Source organism: Melospiza georgiana, chromosome 9 (genome assembly GCF_028018845.1).
Source record: "Melospiza georgiana isolate bMelGeo1 chromosome 9, bMelGeo1.pri, whole genome shotgun sequence".
Taxonomy (NCBI): domain Eukaryota; kingdom Metazoa; phylum Chordata; class Aves; order Passeriformes; family Passerellidae; genus Melospiza; species Melospiza georgiana.
Window position 1 is genome coordinate 10134450 of NC_080438.1, and position 18472 is coordinate 10152921.

An 18472-nucleotide genomic window follows, 5' to 3' on the forward strand; every position below is an offset into this window, starting at 1 on the left:
TATTTCCTAACCAAAGCTTGGACTCTAGAAATAATATGAATATTTAGTGGTGTCTAATGTGAAAATATTTTATTCAAATCCATACATTTTTTATTGAATAAACATCTGTAACCTTTCAGTCAAGTAGCCATGCTTCAAAAGTGCATAAATCAAATAAGGTCTGTATGTAATGAAAATTGTAATAGTGAAAATGAGGGGAGTTACTGTTTCAAGAGACTGAAAACTACCTGAGACAAATACAAACCAAAATTGTGCTTGAATCTGTTGCTCAGAGTTTCCTTTAGATTTTGGGATACAGCTCTGTTCATATGATCATCTTCATGAATAATACATCTGTGTGGGACCCTACATGGTAATTAAATGCAAGTGCACTGTGGATTGTAGTGCAAGTGCACTGTGTAGTGCAAGTGCAGTGTGGATCTAAGTGAATTGTATTGGTCAAAAATATTTCTTGAGGAGCCTGAGTGTTTCCAAAGTTCTTGGTTTAGCCAGTAGTGAAACAGCAGTTGTTAGAGAAGATGGAAGAGCAGCAGGCTAATTAAGTTACTGTAGCCAAGAAACATTAAGCCCAACCCCTGTAAATTTTAACATAAGAAATGGACTAATTATTTGTTCAGATACTTTGTCTTAGCAATTAGCAATTTTAAAATGTTTAAATCAAAAGCAGCAGTTTAAATGGAAACAGCTTTTCAGACTGAAACATTTCTAATGTCACACAGGCAAAAGACAGCTCAAGCTATGCCTCTCTCCAGTCTCATTTCCAGTCTCTATTTTTGTTTGGAGCTACTCAGGGATGTTAGTTTTAAGACCATTACCCTCTGGATGTACTATGAAAGTTCTCTGGCATGTTTAATTTTGAAATCAAAACTTAAATTGGCATTTCACTTTTGATCTTGATATAAGTTTAGTATAATACTTGAAGAAGTACTGCCATCAGATCTGAAAGGGTGTTTTTACCTTTATAGACTGCAAGACAATATGTCTAATATTATGTAGATTGTTTTCTAGAGTTTCTGCATTTTAATAGTTTTGGTTTTGCTGAGTTAAATGCATACACTGTAAATTTCTCTGTCATATCTTGACTTGCTGTTCACTTTCTGTGATTTCCTGTGTGCTGCAGCACCAGGAGGCAGGGCTAGTCCTGGCAGTCATAAAAAAGGAGACTTGGTTCCCCCTTCTGGGAAAACTGCCAGATATATACTTCAAAAGCTGAAATACATTCTAAGAACTTTGATCAACAGTCTTAAAACATTAGGCTAATTCTTCCTTCATTTTCAGCATGTGAGAAACCAAAAAGGTCAAATGTGACTTGAAATGCATGTCAATTAAGGTGGATGTGGAATGCCTGGGTACTTGAAGAAAGTCATAAAAGTCCAACCATGAAATTTTTATAACAGTGCTTGCATTAAGAATAGAGGCATTTTAGCATGTGTACTCCTAACAGCATTTCAGAAGTCAGTATGTGTAGCTATATTCTCACAGCAGACTTCCCCATTTGACACAAGATTTTTTGGATGCCTGAAGATGGCATCATACTGTCCTTATGCCAGTGGTGGTTTCTACAGCAGAAAAGCTTTCTTACTTAATTTTGATTTAATCCTTTATTAATTTTCTAAGAATATACTTGGTTGTTGGTAGGAAATAGTTTTAAAAAATTGTGCCTTTCCCAAATGACTTTATTGTGACAGGGTTCCAATTGTCTTTAAGTGTCCAACATAGGCTGTTGGTTTTCCAGTTATTACCTAGGGCACATGAGGAGGGACTGTGTTCTGTGTAAAGTCATTTTCCTTGTGGAAGCTTGATGTATGTAGGACACTACTGTCTGAATGGAAAGTGAGACTTGCTTAACCTGGAAGGGGAGAAAGTTCTTAAGCACATAATGACAGCTCAGATGGCAGCACAGGGTGTTTGGCACAGCCATTCCAGCTGGCTTAGTTGATATCTAAAGCTGTTCTTTTTGGACAGAAGACCATCAAATTGTTACTGTGCTCTTGTGACCTAAGATTGCCTAGAAATATTTTTGGTAAACATAATCACAATACTTGATTTCACGATAAAATTTACTTTCATATATGTCTTTTATTGAGAGGTAATTACTTTTCAGAGGAGCTGAAGAATGGGTCTGCTCTGTGATAGTGCTTCTTCCTTTTGATTTCAGTCATGTTTGATTTTATTGAAATTAAAACACTCTTTTTTTCTGATGTCTTTTTAATGGAAGCTCATCATGGACAAAACAGGAGAAAAAAAATGCTTCTTTCAGAGAGAGAGGGGCTTTATTCTCTGTTTTACACCTGTGCATGGATTTCACTCTCTACTCCAAGACAGTGTCTCTAAATGCTCTACAATGTGTTAAGTGACATAACTGAGATGTGAACTTCTACTTTTCCACTATCTGCCCATTCTCATCTCACGTTTTCTCACATCTTATATGCCCTCCTTCCTCTCCAATCTTGCAAGTCATGGCTGTGCCATCCCCTCCCCATTTTGTTTTCCTGGCTGGGTTAGTTGTGTTCCTGTTTCCTTTATGTGTATTTGGTAATGGTACCCCATGTGTGTCTCTGCTGTCAAGGGCTTATTTGGCTTAGAATCCTTCAGTTATCCTCTCGTGGAGTTGCAGGATTTCAGTCTTTATTTGTTCCAAAAGGATTGCCAGTTTTGGGTTCTTATGAAGCTTTCCAACAAGAATGTTTATTTTTCACTAATAAAATTTTATTTGGCTGAAATATGTACAATATTGATAAATGTTATATTAATGTGTACAAAATGTATGTTTGTGGAATAAAATGTGAGCAGAAGCAAGTAGCAGTAAGATGCTGTGGGAGAAAGGACAAGCAGATGGTGACAGAAACCACTCTTGCTGAATTTGTAGTTGCTGCTGAGTCCGGATGACAGAAAGAAGTAGTATTCTTGATTTGGTTTTTATTGGGCTATGTAGCACAGTGAGAACTGTTTCAGGTTTTTTAATAGTAACTTAACCAGCAGAATTCACAAAATGGCATATTGGATCTTTCCTTCCTGTTGTACTCTTTGTGCTTCATCCTCCCATGTTTGATTTGTGTTTTTGTAATTAGGAAGGTAATGATTAGGTTTTCTCTTTTTCCAGCATGGAACTGTGTTTTTGAGATGCTGTTAAAATACTACCTAAATAAAAACAGAAATAAAATCATATCTTCACTTCTGAACTTTTACAAATGTCTGAGCTATATTTTGAGTTAAAGAAACATCGGAAAAGGTCAGCCCCGAGTAAGCTATGACTGTAGCAGTATAAACTGAAAAGTTTTAAGGTAAGTTTCTTAACAGGTGCTAAATCTCAGCCCAAACTATGCTGCAGATGATGCCTGAGGAAGCAGCAGAGCCTTAGCTCCTGCAGCTCTGGGTAACCCCTGCAGCAGAACACCTGGGGTACAGGGCAGTGTTCTGAGCAAGGACCAGTCCAAGGGCAGAGTAAGCAATTAATGGTCACAAATATCTTTAAATGGCAAAAGAGTGGTAAATATCTAAGTCAGTGACTGTAAGGCTGGATGAGTTCACTTTAGGAGCTATTTTTTAAGGAAACCATAGCTACTGAAAATTTCAAGTATGTAAAGCTGCATATTTCAACAAAATTTCAGATTAATTGCATTTCTGCCTTACATTGTTCCATCTTTCTTTTTCTTTCATTACAGAATTGGAGGCCCCATGTTAGAGATTCAGACAATGAATCCTTTTATCTAGGACGTACATTCATTATTCATTGTACATTGTCAGTGGATTGCTACTTCAGGCCTGAATTATAGTTAATTAATCTTAGAAAAGCACTTGTAATTTCACACTTTATGGAGCACTATTGTCTCAGCACAGCAGTGCTGTGGTGGCAAAATACTCTAATGCTTTTTGCTGTTCAGTATTGTATCTCTTAATATTTCTGTGCATTTGGGTCTTTATTTTGCTTGCTTCTCTGGAGGTTTATGTTACAGCAGTCATGCTTGTGATGTGGTTTGGAAATGCTTTTTTGCTGGTTTTGCTGTATACAGAATTTTGAACAGAACAGATGTAGGTTTATGATCTTTAAATTTATCCGTTTCAATGCTGAAAAGGAAAATCTGGAAAAGTGATGGTCCAGAGCAAGTGGAGACAGCTAGATTCCCAACTTGGCTCTTCATTTCAGATAATGGATTTGGGTGGTAGCTGGTTATCGATCAGACACAGTCTGGACTTAGAAGCTCGGCCTTGATGTTCTCCATCAGGTGGTTCCACGTGCTTCTAAACCTTTTTGCTATGCCTGTAGCTTTCTGGGGATGTGTATATAAGAACTTCACTCAGGAAGTCAAACTCAAGTATTGCAACTCCTTTGTTTAGTTTACACATCTGCATAGGAACAGTTCCCGCTCTGAAGCTTATAACAGCTTAGAAAGTATTCTAAAAATACCAGTATCTCTTGACTACTTACAACTGACATTTCTGGAATGCTAAAAGAAAAGGCTATAGTCTATGCTCACATGAAGGTACTAGACAAGAGATTGAGTGCAAAGTCACCAGAGATCCCTTAGTTGCATAGCACACAGAAGTGTGATAACTATCAATCTATCTTTGTCCTTCTCTCCCTTTGTACACAGATGATTGCAGGATGAGATGAAGAACTGAGAACTAAAAAGGATTATTTCACTCAGTGTTGCTTACTAAGTGGGGAAAAAACTGCTAAGGGCTTGTAAGATGCTCCTTTAGATCTCTTCAGCTGTATTTGCCTAATTGTTTTAAGGAGTTTCCAGTAATTGCTAGCTAAAGTAAAAAGCTTACCATGATTAGACTTTTTGATTACACTCTTTATATAAACTGTCACATCATAAAAATATTTACTCTATTGTTTGCTGCTTATTAGTTTTTTTTAAACAATCCTAATTCATTTTTAGAAATGTTGATCTTATTATAGTCCTTGAAAATAGAAATTGGGGGGAAAGACTTAAAAGTTTAAATAAGAATAAATTACACTGTGCAGTTTGTACTGAGTGGAATTGGTGCTGACTGGAGGAGCTTACCTCCAAACTGAATTACCCTGTGATCCTGACTTCATAAATGGAGTCAAGAATTGGAATTATTATTAGTCTGATGAATACCCTAGCAGTCTAATCTAAATACAGCAGTTTTTATTACTAGCCAGTTACAGTGATGATAACACTGGTTGTCTAATTCCTGCTGGTTTCCAGTAATCAATGTGTGGAGCATCATCAGTGATCTGAGCTCTGCTGGGAGGAGGATGCTGGTAGTGTCTTTGTAGGAGACTTTACTGGGTGATTTCAAGCAGTCAGCTTGTGTTGATCCAAAAGCTTATTGTTCAAGCCTATCCAAAAATCCAAAGTTGTTTTAGACTTTGGTTATATCTGCTGGAATTTCCTCCAGACCGTGCAGTTGCACTGAGCCGAGCTGAATCCAAAACTGGGTTAGACACAAGTCATATGACTGCAATGACTTAGTTGCAGTTAAGTCACTCAGCTGCAGGACACATGCTGCTACAGCTAAAACCAAGCTCAGAAAATTAGTGCAGTCCCAGGGAAGGCTGGACAAAAGGTTACAAGTCCTTGGGCTGTGTGTGTCTGGGGTGGATGAGACCTGTGGCCTGCTGATAGCCATGAGGGTACTGTCTGCAGTGAAAGTCGTGTGTGTGTGTGAGAGAGATCTGTGCAGCACTGATGCTGAGCATAGGCTGACCTTTCAGCTGGGCTTGCTGAGTCATGGAGCTGAAGGTGGAATTAATCTGCCTGCAAAGCTGTTAGCTGTTCCAGTTGTGATGGAAGTACTGCCATCCCTCCACCAGTGATGGCCAGTGTGCAGCACATCACAGGCAAAGGGCAGCTTCTCCTGCTGAGCAGCTCTCAGTGCTGCCAGGTGCCCTGTGCAGTGCTGCCATGCACTTGGAAGGGTGTTCTTCAAGTCCTTCATTGCCACTTCCATTTCTCAGGGTGAGGCGTTCTTCAGTGTTGAGTCATCTGCTGGTGAGGAACACGGAGGTTTTTTCCTTGTGTTTACAGCAACCTCCTTGTGTGAGCTGACATGGCTTGTTACACTGGCATCCTCCGGTCTGAACTGCAGCGGTTCGGCAAAATAAAAGATGATCTATTTAGAGAGGAAATCTCTGAAAGCTTTTTGCATCTGGTGTGATTCAGAGGTTTTGCAGAGGCCATGGATTGAATGACATTTTCACCTTTTTTTAAGTTGTTTATTTTTAAAATATCTTGGTGGAGGAAGTTAATGTCTGTGGAACTAAAGTTCTAGATTTCTGGGAAATGCTATTTATAGTCTTTTGAGGTTAGATCTGGATCAAAATCTGAGAACCACAAGAATGCTAAACAGTAAATCTTAAGATTGTCTGTATTTGTGGTTGTACAGATCAGATAAGACTTATTTTTGCTGCCTTGCTGTATTTAATTTAGGTAATTTCTGAAATACTCAGTTTAGCTGAAGCTGTGACAAATTTGCAAAGATGCCTATGAAGTGCAGCACAAGTAAAGGGAGTCACGTTTATAAAACTTAAGTCTGTCCTTTAGGGAGAGCAGCTGCTTGGTCTAGTCTATTCCATGCTGTTTAATAACAAATTAGAAGTACTGGGAATACTACCAGAACACACAAACAAAATTTCGTCTTTCTTTCCTGTGCCTTGATTCTGCTTTTCACAGGCCTGGGTCTAGGGTTTTATTTTTGTTGTTTTGTTATTGCTGTATGAGATGTACTGATTTATGTCCCTAGCAGAGGCTTAGCTTGAAAAAAAGCTTTTCTTGGAAAACCTGTTTGTTTAGGTGTGTAGGGAGTTGTTCCTGGAATAGATACATTATTGTGCCTCTTGGCATATTGGAACACCCAGTAACAGGTGCAAGCTGCCCTGTTTTGTCACACAATGAAGCTCATTCGGTTTGAATCTTGAAACTTTGTTTCTGGTCGTTTTCCAAATCTTACAAGGAGATAGTTTGCATACAGTTTTTACTCTGGAATTCTGTCCCCGGTTTTGATAAGGTTTTCCAGGGTGTTTAGAGTTGAATCTCTCCATCACTTACAAAGAATGATCTTACCTCACTGTTGTCTAGAAGTCTACAAAAATGAAGCCTCAAATGCTCCCTTGTACCTGTTCCCTTATTTCCCTTGCTTCCTGGTACAGTTTCATTAGTTGTTTTTGGGAGATGCTGTATAAATTTTTCTGTTTTCTGGTCTCTCAGGTTATAAGGAAAAATACTTGATTTCATGCCTTCTCAGTATTTCCTCAGTTAATGTGCTACCTGTAATATTTAGGATTTTCTAAAATGTTTCCCAGGAAAATCATTAGACTCCCTCATGACTGTACCAAACCCTAGCACTTTAATGTGTTGTTAGAATTATTAAAGAGCAAGGCTTTTTCATTCAAAGTGCAGATCTATAACAGATACAGGCTATTTCATCTCCTTCACTAAGTTTCCAGCTTGAATTCAGAAGCTCTTTTCTGTTTTCATCAGTGTTACTGATCTTTTGATGCTTGTACCTGTAATTTCACATATAGTACTCTTTTCTTCTACTACATCTGAAATTGCTTTATTTCTTAGTGTTAGCTTTCCTTTCTTGTGCTTTAACTTGCTGTGTTTGTTAGGTCCCCCCAGTCTCCTGCTTGAATAACTGCTTTTAACTCTGTTTATTTCCCATCATCCTGGCATTAGTATACAACTAATTGTGTAGTGGCTTATTCCCTTTCTTTCTTGTTCAGTAGTTTTATTTTATTGTTTTCTTCTTTCTTCTCTTCTACCCCTTTTCTTACTATCTGCAAGTCTGGTATTTGATTTTTTTAATATTTTTTTAAATTAATTTTTCTTTTGCCTCTTCAAAAAGTGAGTCTGGTATCCACTACAGGCTCTTATTTCTGATGCCAGCTCTGAGGACAGAAGATGAGATGTGTGAAGAGAAGTAGTGGTTAGTCAAGGGCATATGTGTGCTCTGTGAGGTCTGTGCTCCATACATGAGGTTTCCAGACTTCTCCTTTCAGTTAATTAAAGGAATGACTAACTCACTGTGCAGAGTGGTGTAGAAAATGAAGGTGAGGTTCAGCAAATCATGTGCAGACTCCCTGATGTGTCTGAACTTCTCTGGGGAGAGGGAAGGAAGGTGTGGTTGGTGTGAGCAGTCAGTTTGAGATGACCTCTTTGCAGACTTTCAGTACTGACACTGCTGTTAATCCATATTTTGGTTTCTGGCGTTAGTGGCAAGATACTAAATAGAAGTTGTCAGCTGTTGAGCTTTTGGAGTTGATACCTGTGATCTTCACAGGACATAAAGCATCTTTTCTTGGTGACTACCTATCTAGAAGCATGATATGCATGAGAAGTTCTAATTGAAATGGTAATTTTGGAAGTGTTGTGGTCATGAATAAAGGTGAGGGTGTCTGATTCCTCTGGATAGTTCAAATATAATGTGCAGACCACAAAGAAGTTGGAGATGATTTTTTGTTTTGTTAAATTCAGAAGGTAATCACAAATGAGAGAGGAAGGATTCTTAGAGGAAGTAGCATTTTAGTAATTTTAAAGGGAAGTAGTCAGTGTATGGAGGTGCACATTAGTGAAGTGAAAACCCAGAGGTGGTGAAAGAGAGTGAAAACAGACATTACATTAAATATAGATGTGTAGAATTTGGACAAGGACTCTAATGGCAGAAAAAAGTGCCAAACAAAAAGTGAAATTAGTGAAGAATAATTCTAATTCTTCAGGCTAACTGGAGAATGCAAAAATGAGACACATTGTAAAATAATTTGGAGTAGGTTATGAGGTGGGGGGAAAAATGAAGAGCAGAGATGTCTAAGTATAAAAGCCTATAAAAATCAAGGTGACAGATAAGGGCTTAGAATAAAGGGCTCTAGTACAGATAGCATAACCCAAGTCACTTCTTTGCAGCCTGAAGGGAAGGAAATGAGAGAGAAGGAGTTGGAGGTGACAATGCAGTTCTGATCCTGAGAGTAAAATAATATGCATTTTTTTAGAATTGAAGTGGAAGCCTGTAACAAGACTAAGGTGTAAAAAGATATGCTCAGTACTAAGGAACCAGTTTGTGAAAAAAGTGTGGCAGAATGGGATAGGAGCCTGAGATTTGAAGCATTTATAAGGTTGCTGAATTATTGCTGTGTGTTGGAACAGATATTCAGAGGTGGCAATTAAGTAATTGGAAAGCTGGTACTTCAAATGGACTTGTTTCCTGTGAGTGGGCTAAAAGAATGGCCACAGCACTAAATCAGTGCATCAGAGCATTAGAAATACTTCTTACTGTGATATTACATCTTGCCATGAAATGCATAATTCAGATTGTTTTATGGATGCTATGAAATAATGGTAATGATTACTCAATTTCCTGTATTTTTATCACTTAATAACAATATTTTATCTCTTGTGCACAGATATTTGATTTAATGGATGCCAAAGCCCGTGCTGACTGCATCAAAGAAATAGATCTTCTTAAGGTAAAAGATTTTGTTTAGAAAATATGTATCTGTCATCAAAAAATGTGGTATGTTTTTCATAGACATAATTGAGGTGTCCACTGTTTTTTTGTGTAGAGTTTTTTAAATGCCTCACTTTGTAGAATTTTGTGATCTTTATTATTTTAGAAGTTAATATTGAGAAGTAAATCTGTAATGAGTAACACTTCTAGTAAAAGTTTCTGCCAAAACTAAAATACTGTCCTTTGTACAGTAAAATCCTGACTTCAAAAATTGATTTTGCTATCTACTTCAGAAATCAACTTCACTGTTCCAGATAAGTTTAGCATTCTATTGGATATATACATTGAAGCAAAAGTCCTCTAAAACTGCAGTGTCAGTCACCGTGTAGATCCTAAAATGCCATCCTGTTCTTGCAGAGTATTTGTAAATGCTTCTTATCAGCATATACTTTTCTAATTTGTATCATAGTGAAATAGATTTTAGGGGTTGTTTTGTTTGCCTAAATAAGAATGTTTCTTATGTTAGTCTTAAAACATGTGGCGTGCTCTACACTAAAATGTGAATTACTATTTTGCTTTCTTAGCAACTGAATCATCCAAATGTAATTAAATATTATGCCTCATTCATTGAAGACAATGAACTGAACATAGTGTTGGAATTAGCAGATGCTGGAGATCTCTCTAGAATGATAAAGGTAGGGATTACCTTTTTTAAAAAAATAAAGAGCTTGTAATGTTCAGCTTTGGCTTTTCATTCTGCGTGATCATCACTGGGTGAAATGCAATAAAAATGTCAGGATCTGAGAAAAGTAAGGTGTTTAATCTGATCTTTTGTTTTTTTAGTGTATGCCAATATTGAGGCTTATGTAAGTATTTTTAACACTTTGCTCAGGATGTAAGTGCAGATGGGGCCATAAGTAGACTAAGTTATATTAGTGCTGGGGAGAAGAAAAAAAAGCTGTAAGGAAAAGCATTGCCACCGTTTAGAACAAACCATTTTAATGGCATTCTGGATATATTGGCACAATTGCTTTGTGTTCCAATATTCTATTCTCAATAAAAGAAGTGAAAGCAGAGAACTGTGGTCATACAGCAGAAGTGTCTTCTAGACCTTGAACTGTTAAAAATATATTTCATATTTCTTTGAGATCACATGAAGTGAGTTTACTGATATGTGGTTGTGCATTATGGGTTAATTGTTTTTGGGTTTTTTTGTAATATTTAAATGCCTATTTAGCTAATCAGTAAAATTTATCCAAGACCCATTGTATAAAATTCTGTATTCTGAAACTTCTATGAAGTTTTAACTGCCTTTTTTAATGTTGGTCATTTGACAACCACTTCCTCTTGTTCCCTTTCCTTTTTCCACTGTGTCTTGGGTCTAGTATGTCCCTTTTAGCATTTTTCCTTGTGTGCACACCAGCATTATTGCTGTCAACACAACACAACACCACTCTGGGCACAAACAATGCCAGTCAATTAGTGTTCACTCAGCAGCACCAGGCACAGAACACAGTTGGGCTGTTTTGCTTGGGACCTACATGAATAGAGAATGTTAATTTCTTCAGTAATGACTTTCATGCTGGTTTTTTTTTTTTTAGCTTTTGAAGAATATTCCTTTCTAAATTGATAATTGTGAGGTAGGACAGTCAAAATTTAGTTCTAAGCAGGTTGACAGCGTCTGTTAATATTTATAGCCAAATGTGATATTTTTCTTCATCTCATGAATTATTAATTCTGTGGGCTTACATTTCATAAAACATAAAGGAAGGTTTGTCTTTTCTTTTGAATGTTCAGTTTTGACACAACAGTTACTAATATGAGTACTCTGTGACAGATTGCCTTATGGCATGTCTGGTCTTATGACCCACTGAAGCTTTTTCTTTTTTCCCTTGCTTTTTTTATTATTTAATTTTAAATCCAGTGTGTGGCTTTTTCAGTGCAGTTGGCCTCATTACACCTTGTTCAAGTCGGTGGGTATTTCTTACAGGCTCGATCTTGGAGGCACTTTGTGATTGTCCTCTTAACACAGGGATCATGTTTAATGTAGCAAACGTAGATTGCTGTTTGATGTTAATGACAGCCTATCAGGCTATTATTAAATATGTATGAGGTGTCACAATGCACTGTCTTCATGCTGCTGGTGGAGGAAATGATTTGGTAGATTACTTTGACAATATGAGTTTAAATGTGGGGCTCACCAGTCTTAAAAATGTATTTTAAAAATTGCCTGGAAAATGAATGATACATAGTAGTATAGAATCTTCGTAGAAGAGTGGCTGCCTGTCACACTCTTAAGGTAAATAACTATGTTGTATTATCAAGACAAATAAACTGCTTTGGTTTCCAGTGTTCTTGCTAGAATGTTGCTCTAAGTTGTTGGGGAATGTGGAGACACCCTCAGAACAATGTTTGGGTACCAGGCTTGTGTGATTTGTAGAGGGGATCAAGGATGTTTCTGAAGTTGTAAATGACCACAGCTTGAATGACACAAAAACCAATGTTAATGTGAGGGAAAACTACTTAATTAGTTTACTTAGGTATTTGTTATGACATTATTGGCACATCAGAGAATACTTACAAGGCTGCCTGCCTCACAGTGCACCTTAATGAATTCTTCAGTTCTTCCCTTAATGAACGACATCCCTACTGCCCCAGCTTTCATACTGTCCCTCTTGTCACCTGCAGATAATGCTCTCTTTGTCCCCATTGAGTAGGCAACTGAGCAAAATCACTTGGTGTATTCAGATGTATTCTAATAGAATTCATAGAATCTGCTGTATGTCCAAAAAAAAGCAGCTGTGCATTGGCATTTACATATCACATAATGAAAGCAGAGGTATTTCATGTTCTCTCTGCTGCTGTGTTTATGTATGTACATACACAGATTTAATCCACTTTACCTTCATTATTTTTTTAATTGTCTCTGTCACAGGGAGATGTTTCAATATAGCCTCCATTCTCAAAAGCTGGAGAGTTCAAAATTGAGAATTTCTTACTGTACAGCTTTTAATGGCCTGTTAGAGTTCTTGTAAGTGGCATATTGGCATATCAGTAAAACTGAGAGGGAAACATGAGTGAGGAGAAATGTTTGTATTTGACTCTCTGTTAGTTTTGCACTGCAGTGCCTCAGCAGTGTGTAACCCCTCTATGGGCATGGTGAAAGAAGGAAAAACTCTTGATTCTTCTGCCAGTGAATTAGCACAATAGCCAATAATGATTTACTTGTGATATCTTGGAGGTAATAGTATCCAGCAATCTAAGTCCTGGTTGTTCATGGTCTGTTGTTTGTCTGTGGTCTCCACTGCAGAACATGTGATAGTGCATGGCTGCCAAGGTTCAGGGTAGTTCATGAGAACTGCTGTTACCTCATAATACAACCTCCTTCTGCAATACAATAATATGTTGTAAGGCAAGATTGAGGCTTGGTCCCTTTTCTCGTTAGTCTTAGTTCTCCTCTGCCACAAACAGTGACAAAGTGAAAATTTTCTGTGGGTTTTTTAGCTTGTTTTCTTGCTTTCAAGCAGCAGTTGATATATTGGATAAAGAAATTGCCACAGATAAAGAAGAATCTACTAATTGAATGAAGAAAATGCATGATAATTCAGTAAAAAGAGCTGGTTCACAAAGTCCTGGAGATGTTGGAACAAGAGAACTTGAATTGTTGTGCAGAATAATTAGCATAGTATTTAAGGTTAAATATAAAATTACTAGGCTTGCAAGAAGGGATGTTATCAAGGCACTAAAATCTTGGGGGTTTTTTAACTCAGCACTAAACTTCAAAGTCTATTTAATTTCTGCAGTTATTTTTAGGTTTTAGTTTCTTCTGGCAAATAATCTTAGTGCACTGAAAAAAATTGCAGACTTTAAACTGAATATGTCATACAGATCTTAAGGAAGTTAATAATGTTTTGGAAACAAGCATAAAAGCTTTCATCTGAAAAGTTGAAAATATGTGTGCTGCCTTCTCAAGATAGATGGAAAATAACTTGAATTGTACAAAATGTCACCTAGGCACTTCAGTCACTCCTCTGACAGCACTTTTTGTATGTATTTTTTCAACTTTATTTAAAGATAAACATACTATAATTAGCTGGGTAAAATAAGAAATATTTTAAAACATCAGTATGCAATTCCTATTGGTATCTCCAGTTTCTATAGCTAGGACCAGTGAGTTCTTTGTCCTTGAACTTGTTTTTTTATAGGATAGTCCAAATGCAGGAATAGTCACTTCTTCCCAAGTAACTGATGCAGATCTAAATTGTTCCTTGCAGGAGCTGGAGCTCTGTTCAGACTTGTTTGAAATCTCATGGATTCTAATTTCAATGTTTCAGTAGAGGTGGATATTTTGGGCTTCACTGTATGAAACTGCATCAGCAATTTCTCCTCTCCACATGGTCTGGAATGCAGCCCCTGCTTCCCATGCCAAAGTACATTAGCTCTGGAGTTTGAGACTTCTTTGCAGCCCTCTGAGGTTGGCTACAGCTTACCTGGGTAAGGGCTAGCTGCCCTGGGAGCCTCAGAGCCCATCATTGCCCATTCCCTCTGCAGTGAAGCTGCTTGTGTTGCAGGGAATGTTTTTTCCCAACTGGTGGTTTTCTGGTGAATTGCTGTCCCGGGAATGTGCTAGAAATGTATAGATGCTTTTGCAGAAAGCGGGATTTTCTGATAAGTATTGCTAGTACATGGTAGCTATTGTTTGACTGTTTAATTGCAATAGCAGTAATTTTTTTTTGCTGTGATATTTGCAAGAATTTTGGGAGTATGAAGTTAGGGAAGCATCTGTGTAGGGAAGAGGTGCAGTGTCAGAATTTAGCAGGCCAGGTGTTAAATTTTGCATGCCCTTCCCAGGATTTTGGGAAACCCTCAGCTATTAACTGAGGGCTATTATTTGGCTATCTGTCTTTTTATTATCCAAAACATTGATCTAAAACTGGAGCAGTTGTAGGAGATAGTTGATGTTCCTGTTTGGAAAGCTAGTGGGAAAAATGCTATTTCCTGTGTATTTTGAATGGCAGTGTTGCAGAAGCTGTTTTCTGCCATGCACACACATGTCCAGCAGGACTAACTGCTTGCTGCTGGGATTGCCAAATATTTAGCTGTGTGAGAATGCTTTCAGTTTGTCAAAATATAGCAATTTCCTACTAAAATGTTGGATGCCAATGCTTCATTATAATATCTTGCAGCCTTTGAATCTTAAATATTCTAAGCCCCTTTGCACCTTGAAACAGATGTAAAACTCAGGGGATTTTTCTTACAGAAATGGCTGTGAAAATTTACCTAAATTTTAATTCTTCTAACATATGTGCTTAACAGAAATTGCTGGAGCATAATTCCAGAAATTGAGGATTTCTGTACATGCAGAGCTGTGTGAACCTGCTGTGTCTGTTGGTGCTGACACAACCTGAGTGACTGTCAGTGCTTAGACCTGGAGTAGGGTGGGTGACTGAGGTGGCACTGCCAGAAATAACTTCTTCTAGATGCTTTGGATGGGCTGAAGCTTTCCCGTGTCTGGAGAGTGTTTATTCTTTTTAACAGCCTGGGAAAGGCAGAAATCTGAGATGATTGTGGAGAAGAGGGAAGACAAGGCAGACTGAGGAGTAGGCTGGGACAAGGAGCTGTGATCCTTAGGCACAGAGAGAGCCTCTGCCTGGGAAGAAGGAGGACAAGCTCACCTTGGCTGGGTGGCAGGGTTTAGGGGAAGGCAGACAGGGAATTTGTACCACTGGGAGGAGAGGCTGAGGAGCGTAAGAGAATAAGAGTGGTGTTTTGGGATACTGTGAAATGGGATTTCCAGTACTGGACATGGGGACAGGGAGGTTGGAGCAGAGCTGATGTGTTGTTGTCAGAGAATGGGACAGATGGGGCAGGGATCCCTTAGACAGACAAACTGACTGTCTGCAGGGAGAGAGCCTGGATGGGTTAAGTCAGACTGGCTGGGAGCAGGATGGGATGTCACTCTGTTAAGGGTGCAGCTACTCTGTGTAGAAATGGTTGCAGCTGTGCTGCTTTCTTTGCTTTAATAGTTGTTTACTAGGCAGGGAATTTGGAAGACAAAGGTTTTGTGATTAGTACAATTCAAGGTTTTTCCAAAGACCATTCTTACTTGTTCTCTCCCTAAGGGATACTGAATAAACTGCTTCAGCACTGCTTTTTGGGGATAATTCTAATTGCTTATTCTGTATTTTTGACAGTGAAGGCAAAACTCTGGATCTTGATTAGTAGAAGTATTGAGCATTCACAGCTTCATTCTGAGTGGAACTGTGCTTTGAAGATGGACTGTTTCATACAGCTATGTATGTTGAGAAGGAGGTCCTTAAATTGGTGCCAGAATTAATTAACACTTTTGATCTCTATTCTTGGCCCACATTCTAATCTGTAAAATGGGGATATTACTACCTCATCATTTCTGAGACCATTTGTGAATATATTTTATTAATTTGATATTCCAACAATGCATACTAGGAAACTGTATCCCTCCCTGAAACTTATATTTAATAATAGGTTATGAATAGTGCACAATAAACAAAGCCTAGAGACATTTTCAAACTGCTCATTAGCTGAGTGTCATGAATGAATGAGTAAAGGGTCTTCTAACATAAAGAAAACAGAACTGAAAATTGCATGCACACACTCTCAAGGGGGAGAAATTATTGTGGCTCTAATTCTGAGATTTTTCTTATGCATATATTTATGTCCAAATAGTTGACATAATGATTTTGGGAAAAGTATTTTTAAAGCAGTCTTTTGTGCATTTTTGTGTAATTTATTTCATTTCACAATACTGATTTACCTTGATCCAGAATTGCAGATTTTAAAACATGGAATCTGGTTCTTTTGGCTTTCAGCAGTATCCATGTCTCTCGTGCTATTTTTTTCTTTCCATGACTGCTAGATTTAATTTAAAGAACAAAAAACCCCAGTACCACCACCCCCACGCCAAACCTCCTCACACAAAGTATTTTTATTGAGCATATGGTTATATTTTATAATATAGAACAGTTTGGCACTTTGCTGAAGTTACATCATTGATATATGTTAAATGCTTCAAAATATTTTTTTCCTCATTGGTTTATTTTTTGCTTTCTCTATCACCTTTATCTTAGCTTTTTTCCTTACTCATTTTTGAAAAAAGCTTCAAAAGATAGAGTGTAGCTTGAAGAAGCCTTTAATATAATAGGATAGTGTAACACAGAGTGTGCTAATTACAGATCAAAGCTAAACTATTTTTATGTGCCTTTTCCTAAGGGAGGAACCTGGGGCTTTGAACCACTCAGGCTAATTTTTGCCACTAACCTTTTTTAAGGCTGCTAAAAACTTTTTTCTTTAATTTTTTTTAACCTTCTGTAATTAAAAAATAGTTCATCCTGTTCAACTTTGTGTATCTATGTTAGCTGTGTAGCAGGTAAAAAAGCAGGGTGGGGTGTTCTGAGAGGAAGTGGCTGCTCTGTGGATGGAGCTGTGAAGTCTTAAAAGTTGAGGGCACAGAGCCCTGGCAGGGTGGTAGAGCTGCTTCTGGTAAGCTTTTCCTCCATCCATGTGTGTCACTGGGGTGTCTGACAGGTGCTCCACTGTCACCTTTGCTGTCACCACAAGTGCCCACAGTGAGAGCAGCAGCAGGAGCAGTGTACCTTGGGTGTGTTACATGCAAGTGCTGGCAGAATGGGAGCTGGCTGGTGCCCCAGTTTGTAATCAGTGGGATAATTGGGCTGGGTAATTGCCAGGCAGCCTTGTTAGTTTTGCTGTGAGTCAGCCATTGTGTGTGGCTGATGCTGGAATAAGAATAAATGGGCAGGTTTTCTGCTGAAATAATTAGACAATCAGCAGTGTTTTGTCTTGTGGTCAGTTGTCTTCACAGGCATCACACCTGAAGGTGTTGAAGTAGGCTGTACACACAGGAAAATAATGGTGTCCGTCAGCTATGAAAAGTGAACCTGACAGGAAACTTCATTGAACTTACACAGGCTTTGGAGATTTCATCTCCACCTTTGCCCACTGGTTCTAAAATTGTCTGTGAGCCTTTAAAGAGCAGGGAGAGTTGGAAGATTTTATTGAATAATAGTTCTGGATACTTTTTACTGTTTGAAATGACCTGCAAACAATACTTAGGGACTAATTTTCATTTTTCACAGAGTTGCATTTGAAAAATCTGCTCTGTCAGTGTTTGCACTAGGTGGATAACTTGCGCGGAATAGAGATTACAAATCTGTCCGCCTTGTTTGTAGAGAAAGGAAAAAAAGTTAAAATTATAGCCTCTGTATTTACTGTGTCATGTTTTTTATTAGGAGGTAGATTAATGATTGAAGCACGAGTTTCACCTCTTCATGCTGTACCAGTTTTCCCAAGGGGATTTTTTTGGGAGAGAGATGCATGTAAACAAATACTGTTGAATTAAAACATGTGGCTGTGTGTTTTAAGAAGCCCCAGTCAGTAGTAACAGCAGAGACAAGGAAAATGATGCAGTATTGGAAATTTTATATTAGTGGTTCTGCAAGTACATCAAATTTCAGTAGGTGATCTCTATTTCTGAGCACTCTGTGTCCTTGCTCTTTTGCATTAGCAAAAACGTTAGGTGGAACAGAGGGACTGTAGGTGGGCTGCTCAATAAGGAAAAATGAAATGAATCCTTGCAAAGAAAGTTGGCTAAAAATACATTTATGTAAAGTGACTTTGTCTGGAGCTTTCTAAGGAATATGAGTTTAACCAGAAGTATTACTAAGTCTGATTATTAGCATGAAAGAATATATACTAAAATGGAAAATATGAAAAAAAACTTTACAAGGCTTATAATTTCTTGTAAGTGAATGTCCTTTTTTGATTTTTTCTGAAATAAAATTCTGTTTGAGAAGATGCTTCTGTCTCAGTTCTGTGGTGTCCCTGCAGCATTCTTCTGGTTTTTGGTTTGGTTTTTTTTTTTTAAAAGGAAAGACCACAGTTCCACAGTTTAATTCTACTGACTTGTCCTTCTGATGCTAATAGGTTTTGTATGTTAATTTTTGTACAGTATCTTAGTCTTTTGTTCTTCTTAATGAAATAAAGTTTGCAATATACT

At 37.8% G+C, this 18472-nt stretch overlaps 1 protein-coding gene across 4 annotated transcripts in view; it reads left to right on the forward strand.

The window, feature by feature from the left end:
- The window catches only part of NEK7 (NIMA related kinase 7), a 62159-nt gene that overhangs the window by 15942 nt on the left and 27745 nt on the right, over positions 1-18472 (forward strand). For all 4 annotated transcript variants that reach the window (XR_009114827.1, XM_058030364.1, XM_058030366.1 and 1 more), the window contains exons 4-5: positions 9377-9439; positions 10005-10115. Coding sequence is in view for 3 of the 4 variants with exons in the window: in XM_058030364.1 (XP_057886347.1) it covers positions 9377-9439; positions 10005-10115 (174 nt within the window). In the remaining variant the exon portion in view is untranslated. The remainder of the gene's footprint in view (positions 1-9376; positions 9440-10004; positions 10116-18472) is intronic.